Here is an 18,308-nt window from a genome sequence, read left to right on the forward strand (position 1 = left end):
TACTATTTGTGTGACCCTACGGGTTCAGTCAAGAGTAAGTTGTGGAATTAATAACACTAATTCCACTTGAACTGAAGCGGCATCTAGATAGTCATTCAGATCACCTGATCTCACTAAAAGATTAACTTGCTTAATTAATATTGAACCGCATTTATTAGACTTAGCATTAAATGCAAACTTGGACCAAGGGCATTATTTCCTTCAGTCTCCCACTTGTCCTTAGGGACAAGTGTGCATTTCCTAATTCCTTTGTCTTTCGATGCTTGCTCATGAACATAGGCTAAGACTTCTCATCCTTATTACGTTCAGAGGTATTCCTCGATATTAGAGTTCGATCAACTGGTCAAATAAACAGATAATCATAGCCTATGATTCATCTAAGCACGACCATGCATTTTACAGTTTCTAGCTCTCCGAGTGGCCTTGTACAACTTTTGGCATCTCAACCCGATATATGGGAGGAAAATCCCAATCTTGTGATCTTGAGTTTAGACTTCGTTATGGTCTACTTTACGGTGTGACGGTTGACAGCGTCAAAGTAACCAATTCTCAAACCAGTAATCTCAAATCACTCAGGTATTGAGGATTAGTGTCTAATAAGATAATGAAATTTACTTATAACATATTTTAATCTCTTACAGTAAAGTTCCATAGGTCTTGTCTGATACTAGTCTCATCAAGTAAGTATTTATGAAAATGATTGCGACATTGTCATGTCTACATAGTTCAGGAAACATAACTACTAGTCATCTTGCATTCTAGTCGTCTAGCGTTTTCTATGCGTCCACCTTTATAGAAAACTTCCGACCAGGGACCATTTTCAACTTTTGACATTCAAGTTCACTTGATAGATGTTTCTTAGTCACAGGACTGGTCCTGACAGTTTATCTTGAATATTGTCAAATTGAAAGGATTCATCATTTAACACTAAACCAGGATTAAATGGAATATGAAAAATTCATTTCATATATGATAAATATTCAACCCGAATGTTTTACAACCATGGGCCTCTAACCCATCTTTAAAAAACAATTAATGGAATTCAAAATTATGTTTGATTTAAAGTGCCACAATGTGAGTGTTCTATCTCACTTGCTACATAGGTTTTGTTATCATGTTTTGCCAATCTTAATATCCTTTTCATCGAATGTCTTTCGAGATAGGATGATAAGATCTTTTGAGTATGTTTATTTGGTGATCTAGTCTTTCTTGCTGTAATAGTGGTTCTACACATTTTTCAATGAATAACCATTAAGTCAGCAGACATGTGATTCACATAAGTTCAGTGAAGAACTCTTTAACATAAACAACTCTTTTTTATTGCTTCTTAGGAAATAAGTACTTTACTTCAACTGTGTATGTTGCTAGTGATGCTATATTTGGATTTTGCTTATCCAAGCAGTTCATAGATATGTGGAAGACTTTTCATCTGTATCTTAGAACATAGAAATTAATATTTAATTTCCCACACAACAACTCACGGTCTTCAATCCATGTTGTTATTTCAAAACACGATGCATTATAGCTCGTCCGTGCCAATGGTTTACTCCAAAGGGATCTTGTTTGATCCTTTGCCAGTGTTTATGCGTGTAGCATCAATATATAACATATCTTCATTTCCTTGAATCGAGAGCTATTCCTATTTACCTTTTCAAGTACCATATGATTTTTTTGATCTCAATCTAGTTGATCTTTACTTAGATCAATAGAGATTGGTATATGTTCGTCATATCTAAAGACGTACGATACATTTTTGGCGATCCTCGTATTACATCATACATGATAAGTTCTTTTGCAGAATGATTCTCAATTGAATTCTATTCATGTAACTTTCGATATATAATATAGGTGAAGAATCTCATTTAGATTCTTTGATGTTTAATTTAGTAAATGCTTATACACGGTTCAAACATTCATTACTTAGATTTATTCACATGGGTTGAATATCTCCAGTGGAGTCTTTCGTGTTTGATTTAGTAAATTCCATTACTTAATCCAAAATAATATTTCTAATATGTTTGTAAGTAGATCTTAATACCCAATATGTACTAAGTTTCGCCTTGGTCCAACATTGATAAATAATTTCAAATCTAAGTAATGCATTTGAATGTTATTTCACAATGGTGAGATATGTGTGATACACATAGGACCGATTGAGTTTTATGTACTCCCACTAAACATCTTTTTCATTTATAAGATTCATGTATATTTTATGAAACTAAATACAGTTCCGATTCCCAATTGTTTTCCTAAATCCATACTTGGATTTCATAAGCTAGCATTCATTTCAAGCATTATTTGGATCCACAAATCCTATGACATTTCATGTACATAGTTTCTTCCAACATTTGTTTGAGGAATACTTTTTGTCATTCAATTCTCATATGTACCAATATGCAATCATTACTTGATTTATAGACTTGGGCATTACGATTATGCATATTAAACATATAAAATATATAATACGTAGTATGACGGAAATTGCATATTAGATGAAAAAATGGGTAAGTTCAATTTTTTTTAATTATGCATTGGATATTTAATTAAAATATTTCATGAAAAATATGGCTAAATAATAATTTTCGAATATTCTTGCATGCACGAGCCATAATCTAGTTATATTAATATTTCTGTCATTCTTATGATCTCACACTTACTCATATCTTTTTACTACAATAAATAATTCACCATTACCCCACTTTCATCTTATTTTAATAAATTAATTTCACTTTTCCAAAACTGTGTGTCAGTCAAAGTGTATCTTTTAATAAAATAGAGAGAGTGATTCACAAACTTTTTGTATTACACCTCGACAATTTATAGCGCACGCCATAAAACTTTCCCAAATTCTTATATGAGACTGTCCTCACCATCAACTGATGGTGAGACCAGTTCACACTTGCGAATTTAGGTATGTTACTTCTATAGTTTAGACATGTTACTTTTTTTTTATAATTTTAGAGGAGGTATTTTTTTTAGTTTAGGTATGTTACTTCTATAGTTTATACATGTTACTTTTTTTATACGGAGTAGTTTTAGGGGAGATACCTTCTTAGTTTAGGTATGTTACTTCTATAGTTTAGACATGTTACTTCTTTTTTTATAATTTTAGAGGAAGTACTTTTTTTAGTTTAGGTATGTTACTTCTATAGTTTATACATGTTACTTTTTTTATACGGAGTAGTTTTAGGGGAGATACCTTCTTAGTTTAGGTATGTTACTTCTATAGTTTAGACATGTTACTTTTTTTTATATGGAGTAGTTTTAGGGGAGATACCTTCTTAGTTTAGGTATGTTACTTCTATAGTTTAGACATGTTACTTTTTTTATATGGAGTAGTTTTAGGGGAGATACCTTCTTAGTTTAGGTATGTTACTTCTATAGTTTAGACATGTTACTTTTTTTTTAAATAATTTTAGAGGAGGTATTTTTTTTAGTTTTTTATACGGAATAGTTTTAGGGGAGGTACATTTTTAGTTTAGGTATGTTACTTCTATAATTTAGACATGTTACTTTTTTTTATATATAATTTTAAAGGAGGTACTTTTTGAGTTTAGGTATGTTACTTCTATAGTTTAGATCTGTTACTTTTTTTTTATATAGTTTTAGGGGAGGTACGCTATTGGTTTCGCGCTCGTCACACCATCAAGTTGATGGTGTGACTGGTCTCACAGGAGACGCGCTGTAAAATAAGTTTCTTTTCAAAGTTCTCACACGCACGTACGTTATAAAATTGCATGAGAAGGGCCATGAATGAATATGAATGATGCAATGATGACAGTTAATGAATTAAGCCCTCGAATGATTTTCAGTATTTTATGACAATTTGACAAGATTCATGGCTTCTCTTAATTTGTTCAGGGTTTCATGAGTTTATTGATCTAAATCAATTTCGATTTCTCTTGTGCCAAGAAAGTGACGTTAAAAAATACTTAAACTTTGCAAAATCAAAAGTTCAAAACCCTATCTTCTAAAATTTGATTTTTGTTTTGAAATAGAAAACTTTGTGAAAAGCCACCTTAAAAGTAATGTTTTTGTAAGAAATTACCCTATATATAAAAAATGTGGTGAGAAACTATATTATATCACACATTAATTATACTATTTTTGGGCTCGTTCGACGAACGGGCTGGTTATATATAGGTCGTGTAATGGAATTTAGAAGGTATGTTGTTCTTAAGCAGATGTTAGACGGTTTTAAACCAAATAACAATATTTAAACTTTACGGCTTATTAAGTCTTTTCTTTTTAATCATTAAATTTTTCTGCGTATGTTCATCTCCCTTGAATAATAGATTCACTTTAAATTACCTATTACCACCAATAACATATCATTTGTACAAAGACCAAACAAATTTGCAATTGTTACAGTTTACGACTATACTCATGATATCTAATTAAGGGAAATGCTTAACAAATTCTAACTATTGAACTATACTGACATAACTTTTCTTATAGAAGAACTAAAACTATTTCTAAGTTCTCTAACAACAAAAATATACAAATAAAATCCTCCTAAAAGTCTCAAAATGTCGTTGAGAATTTACCCACCTTTAATCATTTTCATGGAAACCACATATTATAAGATTATCCTTATCTTCAAAATGAATTGCAACTAATTAAGCAAGAAAAATAAACAACATACTTCCAATTTGCTTAAGGAAAATCAAGAACAACGTGCTTAGAGGGGGGAGGTGGTACTACAACTTGAATTGCATGCATGAAAATAAATAATCGAAATGTTGAATTAAAACACCTAATCTTCTATAGTTTCAAAACGGATCAGTCAAAAAGTCTATTAGTAGTGATTTCCTTGAATAATGCTTGAAGATGCGTAAATTTCCAAAATACGCCATATTTATAGTTATTTCCCATTCTACCGTCCACGCCAGCAGGGTATAGAGAAAATTATTTTTTTTTCCCGGTTCAACTTTGAGCCGCCAGTTCAATTGGCGGTTTGGTTTCAGATGAAACCGCCATTTGAATTGGCGGTTGAATGGGGTAAACTGCCAGCTCAAATGGCGGTTTCTTCTGAAACAAAACCGCCAATTGAATTGGCGGATTATAACCTTACTTTCAAAACTTGCTGACAAATAATAGATGTTACGTTCCTTCCCCCCCTTTTTGGGAAATATAAACAGCCAAATCAAATGGCGGTTGCTTAGGTAAACTGCCAATTGAAATAGCGGTTTTCTAGTTGAACCTTTATTTCAGTTGGCGGTTTATTGCTGAACAAATAAAAAAAATTGAATCGGGTTAATTGACGACGTGGACGGTAGAGTGGAAAATAACTAAAAATATGGCGTATTTTGGAAATTTACGAATTTTAATAATAGATACCACGTAATAATAACTTTGCTGAATACTTTTTTGAAAATATATTTTAGTCAAATGGTACATTAATAATGGAAAGTATATTCACTCGATAGGTTGGTCAAATTAGCATATTAGATGAACAAATTTAAATGAGTATGTTCAAAAATTTTATAATTATGCAATAGTTTGGGGACATTTAGTTAAATATTTTGTAAAAAAAAATGATCATAATTCGTGCGTGCACGGGTTCTAATCTAGTAAAATTAAATAATTCAACCCCAACAGTTTCCAAATATCTCATGTCAAAAAAGTGAGACTAGAAGAGAGGAATGAAAACCGGTTTATTTAGATCCAAATTAACAATAAAATTATTATCCAAAACAAATTAGGTTATTCCGGTTTATTTAGATCCAAATCTCATGATTTGATTTGAAAAATCAGATTTTCTAAATAAATGAAAAGCGGTTTTAAAAAAATTCAATCTCAATTAGTAATTCGGTTTTCATTTGTTAGAATAATGCATTGAATCGGTCAAGCCCTTACTGTAAGGCCCAGCACGGGGATCTCGCCCCAGAAATTTATGTTTTGGACCTATTTTCTGGATTTTTTCCGCCTGTACAGAGAGTACTATATAAACTCTCTAGGTCATAACTTAGTCGTATTCTGTAATCTGTACTCATCAAGATTAATAAAACTTTTTTCCCCTTTGCTTGTGGACGTAGCTAACACTTTGTTAGTGAACAACTTTAAATCGCTACGCTCTTTATTTACGTTATTTAATCTTTCTTGCATCCGTTATAACAGGTTTGATTTTCGGGTTTTATTCGAATAGAATTGGACACGCACCCCTAAAATGAACGGGGTTTTTGTTTATTTTATCAACTTGGTCAAGGAGATCTACTTCTTTGATCTTGAGCTCTAGGTAAATTCAAACTTTAATAACTTATCAAATAAATAATTAATAATTTAAATCCACATTTCCCACAATAATTTTGTACCACTATAAATATACAAGCATGCACATAAGGTTTCTCACTTCAAAAACCCATGTGCATGCATATACGCATTATCATTCAATTTCTTTTAAAAAAAAATCCATTATCTCCAAGAACATGAATCCATCAACAATGAAACAAACACAAATCATTGAAGAGGAAGAACTTAAAGAGCTAAAAAAAAGTCTCCCAAAAACATCTTTCATGGGTTGTGAACAAATTCAACTATTAAAGTATGAGAATTTCTGGTGTGGTGAAATGTATATCCAAAACATTCTCATGTTACAAAGAAACTTTATTGCTCAAGACACCGATCTCCTCATTGCTAGCCTCCCTAAAACCGGCACCACTTGGTTAAAATCTTTACTCTTTTCTGTTGTCAACCGCATGAAATACTCTATGAATAATAAAACCCCATTGTTAAACAATCATCCACATGATCTTGTTCATAGCCTTGAGCCTCTCTATGGTGAGGCTTTTGAGTACCCTCGCCCTCATCATCTTGATCAACTTCCTTCACCAAGACTTTTTAGCACCCATTTGTCATACACATCCCTTCCTCAATCTATCAAAACTTCTGAGTGTCGGATTTTGTACATTTGTCGAAATCCCTTAGACATGCTTGTGTCTTTGTATTACTTCTCCATTGACTTCATGAAGAAGCAACTAGGAGAAGAATTCAAACCACCTTCTATGGAGTATTTCTTTGAGGATTTCTGTCAAGGGAAACACCCCTGTGGGCCTTTCTTTGAACAAGCTGTTGAATATTGGAAGGTTAGCTTAGAAAAGCCTAACAAGGTGTTATTTCTTAAGTACGAAGATTTGAAGGATGATCCATCATTGTACTTGAAAAAGTTGGCTGAATTTATAGGTAAGCCATTTTCTATAAAGGAAGAGAGTGAAGGTGTTGTACAAGAGATGATAGAGCTTTGTAGCATTAAGACTATGAAAGGGTTGGAGGCTAATAGTGGTGGCGAGGCTATTAACCGGTTTTATGGTAAGAATAGCTTCTTTAGGAAGGGAGAAGTTGGGGATTGGACTAATCATTTCACACCTACCATGCTGGAAAAGATGAACAAATTGATGGAACAAAAACTCAAGGGCACTGGTTTGTCTTTTAAATTACTTCCCTCGTAAACTGTTACCAAGTGCATTGGTTTTCCCGAGTCTACACTGGATATAAGACGATATAAAATGTCCGGTCTACACGTAATTTTCTACAAACACGGCCATTGATGAGATTTATACTTGGTGGTAGTTGTTGTACGTTGTTGTTTTTATTTTTATTGTTATTGTTATCATTTTTGTGTGTTTGTTTTTTCCCTTTCATAAGCTTTCCCACAATTTATCATTATATTCTCATTGTTTTCACAAATATGTAATCGAGATTTGATTTGATTCTCCATGAATCTCGCTTTTATATAATTTAATAAACCACGGAGTACAATTTATCTCAAAATTATGTATTTCCATGTTTATTTGATATTATTGTCTTAGGCAACTCTAAGTTAGCTGTTATTGTATGATGCCAGATTATTGTAAGTTGTTCTCCGTAAATGTTGATTGGATGGAAGAATAAAACTATTTTAAACAATTCTTAAGAGTTAAGAACATCATGTATTAGTACGTCTCCTCTTGTGAATCAATTGTTTAATATGTTATCTTAGTTTTGTTGGAGGCCTATGTTCTTTTACGGGTTGGAATTTAATGTTGGACGCGCAATTTATTTATTTTTGTTATGGTTTTAATCCTAGTGTACGGTGAGCATCCTCCACACGTCTGTAGGATTCAATTTGCGACAAACACTACTTCGTAGAACAGATTTATGTGGGAAAAAAAATGAAATCCATGGAAGCTAGATTAATCCGTTTGGTTTGGTGTAAAACATTTTCGGTGTAAAATGATTTTCCATGGAAAATATTTTCCAAGAAAAAACACAATTTCAAACTAGTTTTTTTTTTTTTTTTTTCCTTAAAAGAAGATGGTGAAGATTGAGGGGAAAAAGGGCCGGAGAGGGAGATAAGGAGAAAATGTGGAAAAGTGGTTTCCCTCCCTTTCAAATGGAAAAAGTTTTCCACATTTGAGGGAGTTATGAAAAATTGTTATTCATTCCTTAATATACCAAACAACGTAAAATGATTGAAAGGGAGAAAATCATTTTCCCATGAAAACGTTTACAACCTATCAAACGAGCCTAAAACAAATTTGTTGCTGCTAAGTGAGCATTGTGCACCCGGGTGTATAAACCTTATTTTGGTATCAAGGGGATTGACTTCAAATTGTTTGCAACAACTCTTTGTTGATTAGTTGTAACTCCTAATATTACGAGTATCATTAAGTTTTATACTCCTTGATTATGGTGGTTACAACTTTTCATTTCTTGTGTCGATTATTCCTCCATATAAAGCGTCATTATTTTCAGAATAATTGATGATGTTTTGATGATTGATTGTTGCATCTTTTGTTTAACATTCTTCTCCTCCTAGTCTCCTACTATGTATATGATTGTTCCTTTTTCCATGAGGTTATTAAGATATATGATTGATGCACAATAATCCTTATGTTTTCCCCTAAGCTTTTTTTTTTCTATACTTATTCTTCTCTTATGAACATAAATTCATGATCACGTGGCTTCAAACTTCTCACCCTAAAGTGCCTTAGTGTGAGAGTGATATATGAGACCCTGGCTTTAGGGAACGAATAGGCAAATAGTGTGAGAGTGATGCATGACCCTTAGGGAACGAATCAACGAATATAATTGAGCACTCCAGTTGTGTTGAATTATCATTTTCAATTCAGTGGTTCCTAATTGCTACGACACACCAAATTCTTGTTTATTGTTGAATAATTTCAATATTGTTCTTATTTCCTTAGCTGCATGTGTACCCGTGAAAATACTATACTTCCAACAAATAAAACTCATGACATTTGGAAATAATTGTTCTTAATCTTAACCTAGTACACTCCGTAGTCCGTAACTAAGGACCATGATTTTTATATTGATTAATGAAGAACTTTCACATGATTCGTTATCAATGAATAATTTATTACGTAATACTTCCTCCGTCTTTTAATACTCGCAACGTTTGTTAGTTTCACGCATGCCGATGCACAACTTTGATCATTTATATCTTAAATTCTCTTTATGCAAAAATTATAAAAAGTTGATATTTTGAAAATACACATTGAGACGAATCTAACAAGATCCCACATGACTATGTTTTATCTTATATAAAAAACACTACGAATAGTCAAAGTAGATTATATGAATAGTGGCAAAAGTCCAAACGTTGCGAGTATTAAAAGACGGAGGAAGTATAAGGGTTTTCCCAGTTCTCACCTGCTATAAAATTGCATGAGAAGGGTCATGAAATCATGAATGAATATGAATATATATATATATATATATATATATATATATATATATATATATATATATATATATATATATATATATATGCTGCAATGATGCTAGATTGCTAGTGAAGTCCTCAGCTGATTTTTAGTACGTACAATATTTTACGACAACTTGACAAGATTCATGAGGCTCGTTTAATTGTTATGAATTTTTAGTACACCAATATTTTATGACAACTTGACAAGATTCATGAGGCTACTTAATTAATTGTTAAATCTTTGTTCTAGGTTAATTTATGAGTTTAGTCTTCAAAATCAATTCCAATTTCTATTGTTTCCTTCCCCATCGTAACATCGTTTTTCTTCACATACACAATAGAAAGTGATGTTATGATGTCGGGAAGGAAACAAAAAATTCCCAAATTGTTTCGATGTTATTAGCTATTGTATTTTGTAATTCTATGTTTATGTTTAGTTAATTAATTACTAGTAGTCCTATATACACGCGATGCGTGTATATGTAAATTCAAAGGTCAAAATGTATTATTACATCGATCTAATAATCTCAAATAATACGTAGGAAAAATTGTTCGCAATTCGTCTAATAAAAATTTCGTATAATCTCTGTTTTTAGAAAACATAGTGCAGCAATGTAGTACCAAAATGAAGAAAATAAATACTTCATTGTTTCTTTTTTAAATGACATAATTATATAGACTCATTTGTCAATGCACGATTTCAAATATTAACTAGTGTGTGGCCCGGACGTTTCCTCGGATTTTGACTTTTATTCGAACTTATTTGTTGTAAATATGTGTCCATGTAGATAGTGGTTAAGATAGCGACTTCTCTCGTGTTATAATCTCATTAATTAGTTGATTAGTATCAAGGGGTTATACACAAGATTAGTGGTCGATCAACAACCTCCCCAAGCTGAAACCCCACATCCGAAAATCAAAACAAAGTCGGATCATTAATTTTCTTCTTCATTAGTTGATTAATTAATCTGAAAATTATTAGTGCACCTTGCACCCAAGGGTATTTTTATACCCATTGGTGGTTCCTATCACATTTTTTCCTCACATGTTCCGAGAAACAAAAGGTCTTGCGCGCACAAGGTGCACAATAAATTTATTGTACACCAAGATAACTTTAACTATTTTTTTTGTAACTTTAACTTAGTTTTGATTAACTTTTATATTAGTAAAAAAAATTGATAGATAAATATTTTAAAGGGTTAAATTATTAATTTTATACATTATTAGTGATTTTGAAGAAATAAGTTTTACTAAAATGAAAAAATTTATCACTTAAAAATAGATAACTTTTACATATATATGCTTAACTTTTAAGCATTTTGAGTTAACTTTTACTCCGGTGTACAATATTTATTGTACACCCATTGTAAATAAGAATTTGTATCCGAGAAAATGTGAAAGGGTGCATGTAATATATGTTTTACAATTACTCAACTACAGTCATGTTTCTCCGCTTACTCATTATTACATTCTATTACCTCGAGCTTTTTTTTTTTTTGAGGCATACTCTAGGAAAGTAATACTATAATAATTTTTTAATTTCTATAATAATCCATATCCATAAGACCATAAGACCATAACCCCTTAACCTTAAATGAAGAGATAGCGAGTAGAAGGCACGTACACTGGTATAAAATCTATAAATAGATGAGTAATTGAGTATGCATATAAGTTATAACATCTCTCACTTACAACTTGTTTTATATAATTATATAATTCATATATATATATATATATCCAAACCCCTCCATTGCATTCCATCCTCCAGCTAATTATACGAACATGGATTCGACCACAATGAATCAAAATCAAACACAAGAGGAAATATTGCGAGTTCTCGAGGAAGAAGTTGAGGCTGAGCTCGTAAAAAGATGTCTCCCAAAATGTCCCTTTATGGGGCCGGAGTGAGCTTATTGAACTAGTAAAATATGAGAATTTTTGGTATGGTGGTAAGACTGGTAACTATATCAAAAGTATCATCATGTTACAAAGACACTTTCTTGCTCAAGAGTCAAGAGTCAAGAGTCAAGAGTCAAGAGTCAACACAATCATCTTATCATAGATTCATAGCTAGTCTAATGAAAGTCGGTACCACGTGGTTGAAATCTTTACTCTTTGCTGTTGGATTCTTCATGAGTCTTTAGTAAAATTCTACTTCAATAATCTATGATTCTAGTGTCCAACGTATAACGATCTCCTACTGATAGTGATGTACTATTGTGTGAGTATCAACGATATATTTGAAATAAATTTGACATTCAAGAACAAATAAGTAAGGATTCAGGAACGGACAAACTGGGCAACTAGTCCTAACTCCTAATATCCTTTTTCATTGTTTACCCACCGTTTTGTACGGCTCGCTTTGGCAAGTGTGACAACATTAACGAAAAATAAAGACTCTAAACTATCACCGACAAAAATGAAGGCAACACTTTGAACCACCAAGGTTCCGTTTGGTTTGGTGGAAAAAATTTCTAGTGAAAAATGATTTTCCATAGAAAACAATTTCCAAGGTAAAACACAATTACAAACTAGTTTTACTTTGTTTGGTTTCTTACAAAAAAATTCATGGTAAAAAAGATTAATGGGAGTAGATGTCAGGTAGATGGGTGAATATTGATGGAAAAATAGAAGATAAAGCGCAATAGTGGAAAAGTGATTTTCATTCTTTTCAAATGGAAAATATTTTACCCCGTTAATAGCGCAATTTAGAAGGTGGACCATGGTGCACATAGAGCTACGTGCACCAAAAGAACACAGTATATAATTGAAAGAATATCTGATTACGAGAAAAGAACATGTGTATTTTTTTACTTAGATTTTAATAAATAGTAAAATAATAAATTATTTTTATAATAAAAAAGTGAAATATTATATCGCATGTTCTTTTGCCGTAGTATCGTGTTCTTTTACTTATGCACACATGTTCTTTTAGTGCACGTAGCTCTATGTGCACCACGGTCCATAGTCCACGAATTGGTACTTTACTGATACTGTACTAAAAACAAATAAAAAAGAAGATTGTATTAGGTGACCAATTGCTAACTGCTGTACCCGGGTACAGCCAGCTCTGGCTGTACCCCAAAAACGACGCGCTCATATTGTTTGTTCATTCTTGTCGACTGTTTGTTCTTTTTTATTGTACTGTTTGTTCATTCTTGTTGTACTGTTTGTTCTTTTTTGTTGTACTGTTTGTTCTTTCTTGTTGTTTTTTAAATTCATCATCAAATTTTCATAATTGTTGTATTTTTTGTTCTTTCTTCTGGAATTTTATGTTCTTTTTTATATTGTTTGTTCTTTCTTGTTTATTTGTTTGTTTATAATAATCATATGGTTAATGTTCATAATTAAACTCTTCATTCATCTTTTATTCTTTCTTTTTGTATTGTTTGTTCTTTCTTGTTGTACTATTTGTTCTTTCTTGTTGTTTTTTAAATTCATTCATCAAACTTATTGTTGTATTGTTTGTTCTTTCATGTTGGCTTTAAAATTCATCATAAAATTGTTCATAATTGTTATATTGTTTGTTCTTTTTTTTCTGGAATTTTAAGTTCTTTTTTATATTGTTTGTTCTTTTTTGTTGAATTATTTGTTCTTTCTTGTTTATTTGTTTGTTCATGATAATTATCTGCTTTATTATTTGTTCTTTCTTGTTGTATTGTTTGTTCTTTCATGTTGGCTTTAAAATTCATCATAAAATTGTTCATAATTGTTGTATTGTTTGTTCTTTTTTTCTGGAATTTTATGTTCTTTTTTATATTGTTTGTTCTTTTTTGTTGAATTATTTGTTCTTTCTTGTTTATTTGTTTGTTCACAATAAATATATGGTTAATGTTCATAATGAAATTGTTCACTTCATTGGTCTTTTATGTTTTTACAAGCGCCTATATTGTTTATTTCCAAATAAATAAATAAATGTACATTTTCAAAATAGTAAATGTTCATTCCAAATATATAAATAAATGTTCATTTCCGAAATAGTAAATGTTCATTTTTGTAGTTTATTTCCAAATAAATAAATAAATGTTCATTTCCAAAATAGTAAATGTTCATTCCAAATAAATAAATAAATGTTCATTTCCGAAATAGTAAATGTTCATTTTTGTACTAGTGTTTGTTCTTTCTTGTTGTATTGTTTGTTTTTTCATGTTGGCTTTAAAATTCATCATAAAATTGTTCCTAATTGTTGTATTGTTTGTTCTTTTTTCTGGAATTTTATGTTCTTTTTTATATTGTTTGTTCTTTTTTGTTGAATTATTTGTTCTTTCTTGTCTATTTGTTTGTTCACAATAAATATATGGTTAATGTTCATAATGAAATTGTTCACTTCATTGGTCTTTTATGTTTTTACAAGCGCCTATATTGTTTATTTCCAAATAAATAAATAAATGTTCATTTCCAAAATAGAAAATATTCATTCCAAATAAATAAATAAATGTTCATTTCCGAAATAGTAAATGTTCATTTTTGTAGTTTATTTCCAAATAAATAAATAAATGTTCATTTCCAAAATAGTAAATGTTCATTCCAAATAAATAAATAAATGTTCATTTCCGAAATAGTAAATGTTCATTTTGTACCAGTATATTAATGTTCATTTTAAACAACACAAAACGACATCGTTTTGGATGGGGGTACCCGGGTATAGCCAAAAATTTGCGTTAGGTGACTTGACTCCAATCCGGTCACAAGCCCATTTAAGCCCAACTTCATTTTCCAACTTGTGAAAGAGTGGAGTTGAACGTTGTTCACTAGAAGGCACTCGGCAATGGCAGCTTCTGCATCATCTTCTTCCCAAATTTCCCCTTCTTCAGACCCCAAAATTGACCCTTTGGAGGTATTTCTCTCTTTCCCCCTCTTTATCTCTGCTAATTAGCTTAATTCATTCTAATTTCGCTAATACAAATGTTTCTGTAAATCGTCAATTTGTGCAGATTAAACATCACGAGGTTGCGATTGCAGAGCTTAACAGTCTACATTCTTCTAGGGTTAGATTCTAATTTACGTCTATTGCTTCTAATTTTACATGCCTGATTATAAGTTTGTATTTTATCTTCAAAACCCTGAACATATGATTCAATTGGGGTCAAAGAATTCTACTTTTGATCGTTATTCTTGTATTATATTACTGTATTTCATCACAATTAGGTTTTCTTTTGCTGAATTTGGAATAGAAAACTCCCTAGGTTTCAAGTGTTTTATAAATATGCTTGTTCGTTTGGTGCAGTATTGGCCAAAAATGTGTTGGGATGACTAATGATTTATGACCCAATTGGGTTGATTACAAAATTGTTAATAGAAATTAGGAGAAAGAAGAAATTAAGAGTGGGAATTAGGGAGGAGATGACAGCGAAGGAGAAAGGGAGAGGAATTATCTACCCAAGTATGTTACTAATTGAATCATGCACTATATCACGTATTGAGGATAGTGTCCTAAAAACATCTGCTTACCGCTCTTCTTGTTGGACATACACATATGCAAGTGCACCAAGAGTTAGAAGGCTATTTACCGGGTTTTCTTCTGTTAAATTTGGGTGCTTCCGTGCATGATTGTTCTTTTTGGATGGAGTGACTGGCATGAATTCACAGCATGAAAATCATATCGGGTGTGTTTATCTTGAGTTCAAGTTTGTATTAAGTAGCAAGGAAGAAGCAAGTGGTACATGCATATGGCTATAGGTGAGATTCTGGTGCATATGATGTTTTGAACTTTTGATTCATTTTAACCTTATAGAGTTGTAACCTTGGTGGCAAGCAAGCTAGAACGTTTAACTGATGACTCTTCTTCATAGTTTAGTTGTTCTTGCTAGCGGATGTAACAATACCTTTTATTTTCATTGGTAATAGCACCCTTCCCCAGACCTGGTACAGCGGCAACCTTGTGCACTAGGTACGCCCTTTTTAATGCTCTTGATCATTCCTTCCAATGGTGCTGCTCATTCATTGGCTCCGTTGCTTCTAGTTGTTTGCGCTCTAAGAGAAGGAAATTTTGAATTTGAGTCCAATTTACCTGTTCATTAGATATAGTTCTAGTTTAGCTGTTCTCATTATGTTGCTAAGGGACAGCATCCATGGCTTTGGAGTTGAAGCTGGAATTATTGAAATTAATCCTAATATACAGAGTTTCTTATGAAGGACATATTACAAATTACAGGCTGTGAAAGATATGAGAAATGGAAGTTCTGGGTCCCTTAACCTCCATGTTGCATTCATTTCATATGATTTGTGAATGCGTATTGGACTGGAGCAAGATATGGATTGGTTGAGCATTAGGTGATGCTTGGAGGGAAGTTTCCAAAACCAGAAAAGAAGCAGGGGCGGGGTGCAAGGTATCGAATGCTAGAAATAGAAGCAGCAGGGCAGCGAAAGAATAAAAATATATTTCTTCTGCTACATGTCGGATTGGGAAGGGTTGTAAATTTCGACTATTGTGATTAAGTAAAGTGGAAAATTATCTAGTACCATAAATACTTGCTAATACACTAACAGGTTCTCACTGCTTACTTTTGAAAGGTTGATATAAGAAGGCTAAGAAGGTTTCTAAACCTCAAGTGGCTTGTGTCCATATGGACACAAGTGATCAAAATACAACCATCTTGAGTACCAACACATAATATGTCAGTACCAAAATGCAAAATTGCTTAGAAATACCACCAATACAAGTCATATTGTGTTATTGGTATTCACATAATTTGTATTGGTACTAACATATTCTGTATTGGTACTCCAGATTCTGTATTGGTACTCACTTGTGTCCATATGGACACAAGTCACTTGTGACAAAGACTTCCTCTAACATAGTGCAAATTTGGGGAAATATTTGGCAAATGCGATCCATATTTTGAATTGTAGATGCTTTTGTTTCTGTTGCAATTGATTTGAAGCTGTTTCTGTTGCAATTGATTTGAAGCTTTCTTTGAATACTTTAAGGAGTGCAACTTCATTTTGACTCGCTGATGAGTGATGACAATAATTTATTTAGCCGCTTCTGAAATGACTTTTTTTTTTTGGTCAGCCTGTCTATCTGAAGACTGGAAACATATTCTTCCGTACAACTATCCAGAAAGCAATCACATCTGAGCAGCGTAAGTAAAATGATTCAAGTGGGCATGACATTGCTTTGGTTTTTCTCATTTGTCTTTGCTTAAGTCCTTTGTAAATAATATGCAGGGCAACTTGATTTGGCTAAGAGCAAGCTGCAAAAGTTCAACAGAGAGTCATGATATGCTTGATATCTAGTCACTCTCTTAAGCATGGAACATATTTATCTCGCAGTCTAGCTTCAATCTGCCACTTGGGGAGTGTTTAGTTTATTGTAAACATTTTTATAGAAAATGAGTATAAAACGTTTTCATGGGGAAATGATTTTGTCCTTTTCATTTTATGATGTTTGGTATGGCATGGATGTAAAACAATTTTCCAATAACCCTATTAACGCAACGCTCAGATTGTGCAGGGGTGTGCATGGTGCTCTTGGTACACCTGTCCCAAAACGCACATAAATAACAATAAAACGCAACAAAAATAAAAACCGCAAAAAAAAAGAACATTAACAAAAGAACATTAACAAAAAGAACATTAACAAAAAGAACACTAACAAAAAGAACACTAATATTGACAAATCAGACAAAAGGTACAAATATAAAAAGCAGTTATATTTTTTCTTGTTCTTTTAAGTTCTGGAAATGTTCTTTTCCAACAAATTTACAGTATGTTCTAATTAAAAAATAAAACGACGAACCTTTGATGAACTTTAAAACCAGATTTATAATTTTTCTTGTTCTTTTAAGTTCTGGAAATGTTCTTTTCCAACCAATTTATGTTCTAATTATAAAATAAAACGACGAACCTTTGATGAACTTTAAAACCAGATCTATATTTTTTCTTGTTCTTTTAAGTTCTGTAAATGTTCTTTTTCAACCAATTTATGTTCTAATTCCGTTATTTTATTTATCAAAAGATATCTGAAAACAACACTATAAATATGTAAAAAGAACAATTGCTGATTCTAAAAAAGAACACACTGTTTTGATGCCACAAAAATAGAAAGTTATAAGAAAAGAACATTAAAATTTAAAAAGAACATAGAATTAAGAACGAGAAAATTTACCTTAATCACCCGATGCACCTTCATCAACAGCATAAACCTCTTTGAATGAATAAAAAAATTCAAAAAATAGCGAAATTGAAATAGTATTTCGCTTAATAAACTAGTTTTTTGTAAACGTAATTCAATTAAAATCACATTTCAGAGAAAGAAGGAGGAGAAAATTTGTTTTGAACTTTCTCTCTCATAAAATCTCTCTTTTGTTGGGAGAAACTAAAAGCTCTCCTCTTTCTCTCTCAAGAATGTGTTTCTAAAATGAGAAGTTATGAATCCAATAGGAGAAATATTATATATATAGAAAATGAAAAATAAAAAAAAATAAAAAAAAAGAGGGGGAAGAAGAAGAAATACAAGCTATGTTCATGATAAGAACGGTACACTTGTTTTTTTTTTTTTTGGGTTTTGTTGTTCTGTTCTTTTATGTTTATTAGATATAAATCTTAATGTTCTTTTATGTTTGTTCTTTTTTCAAAAAGTACAGTATTGAAGAGCAAA

General features: G+C 31.7%; 2 protein-coding genes across 2 annotated transcripts; both read left to right on the forward strand.

Annotated features, from left to right (window-relative positions):
• Positions 1–6,294: 6,294 nt before the first annotated feature.
• LOC110790071 (cytosolic sulfotransferase 8-like) lies at positions 6,295–7,833 on the forward strand. The gene has a single exon (XM_021994806.2). The coding sequence runs from the start codon at positions 6,333–6,335 to the stop codon at positions 7,446–7,448; it is 1,116 nt and encodes a 371-aa protein (XP_021850498.2). The 5' UTR covers positions 6,295–6,332; the 3' UTR covers positions 7,449–7,833.
• Positions 7,834–14,387: 6,554 nt separating this feature from the next.
• Positions 14,388–17,093, forward strand: LOC110790072 (uncharacterized). The gene is made up of 4 exons (XM_021994807.2): positions 14,388–14,543; positions 14,641–14,694; positions 16,722–16,791; positions 16,877–17,093. Exons 1-4 carry the CDS (start codon positions 14,475–14,477, stop codon positions 16,927–16,929), a joined length of 246 nt encoding a protein of 81 aa, XP_021850499.1. The 5' UTR covers positions 14,388–14,474; the 3' UTR covers positions 16,930–17,093.
• The last annotated feature ends 1,215 nt before the right edge of the window (positions 17,094–18,308 follow it).

The sequence above is a fragment of the Spinacia oleracea genome, chromosome 2 (assembly GCF_020520425.1).
Source record: "Spinacia oleracea cultivar Varoflay chromosome 2, BTI_SOV_V1, whole genome shotgun sequence".
In the NCBI taxonomy this organism is placed as follows: domain Eukaryota; kingdom Viridiplantae; phylum Streptophyta; class Magnoliopsida; order Caryophyllales; family Amaranthaceae; genus Spinacia; species Spinacia oleracea.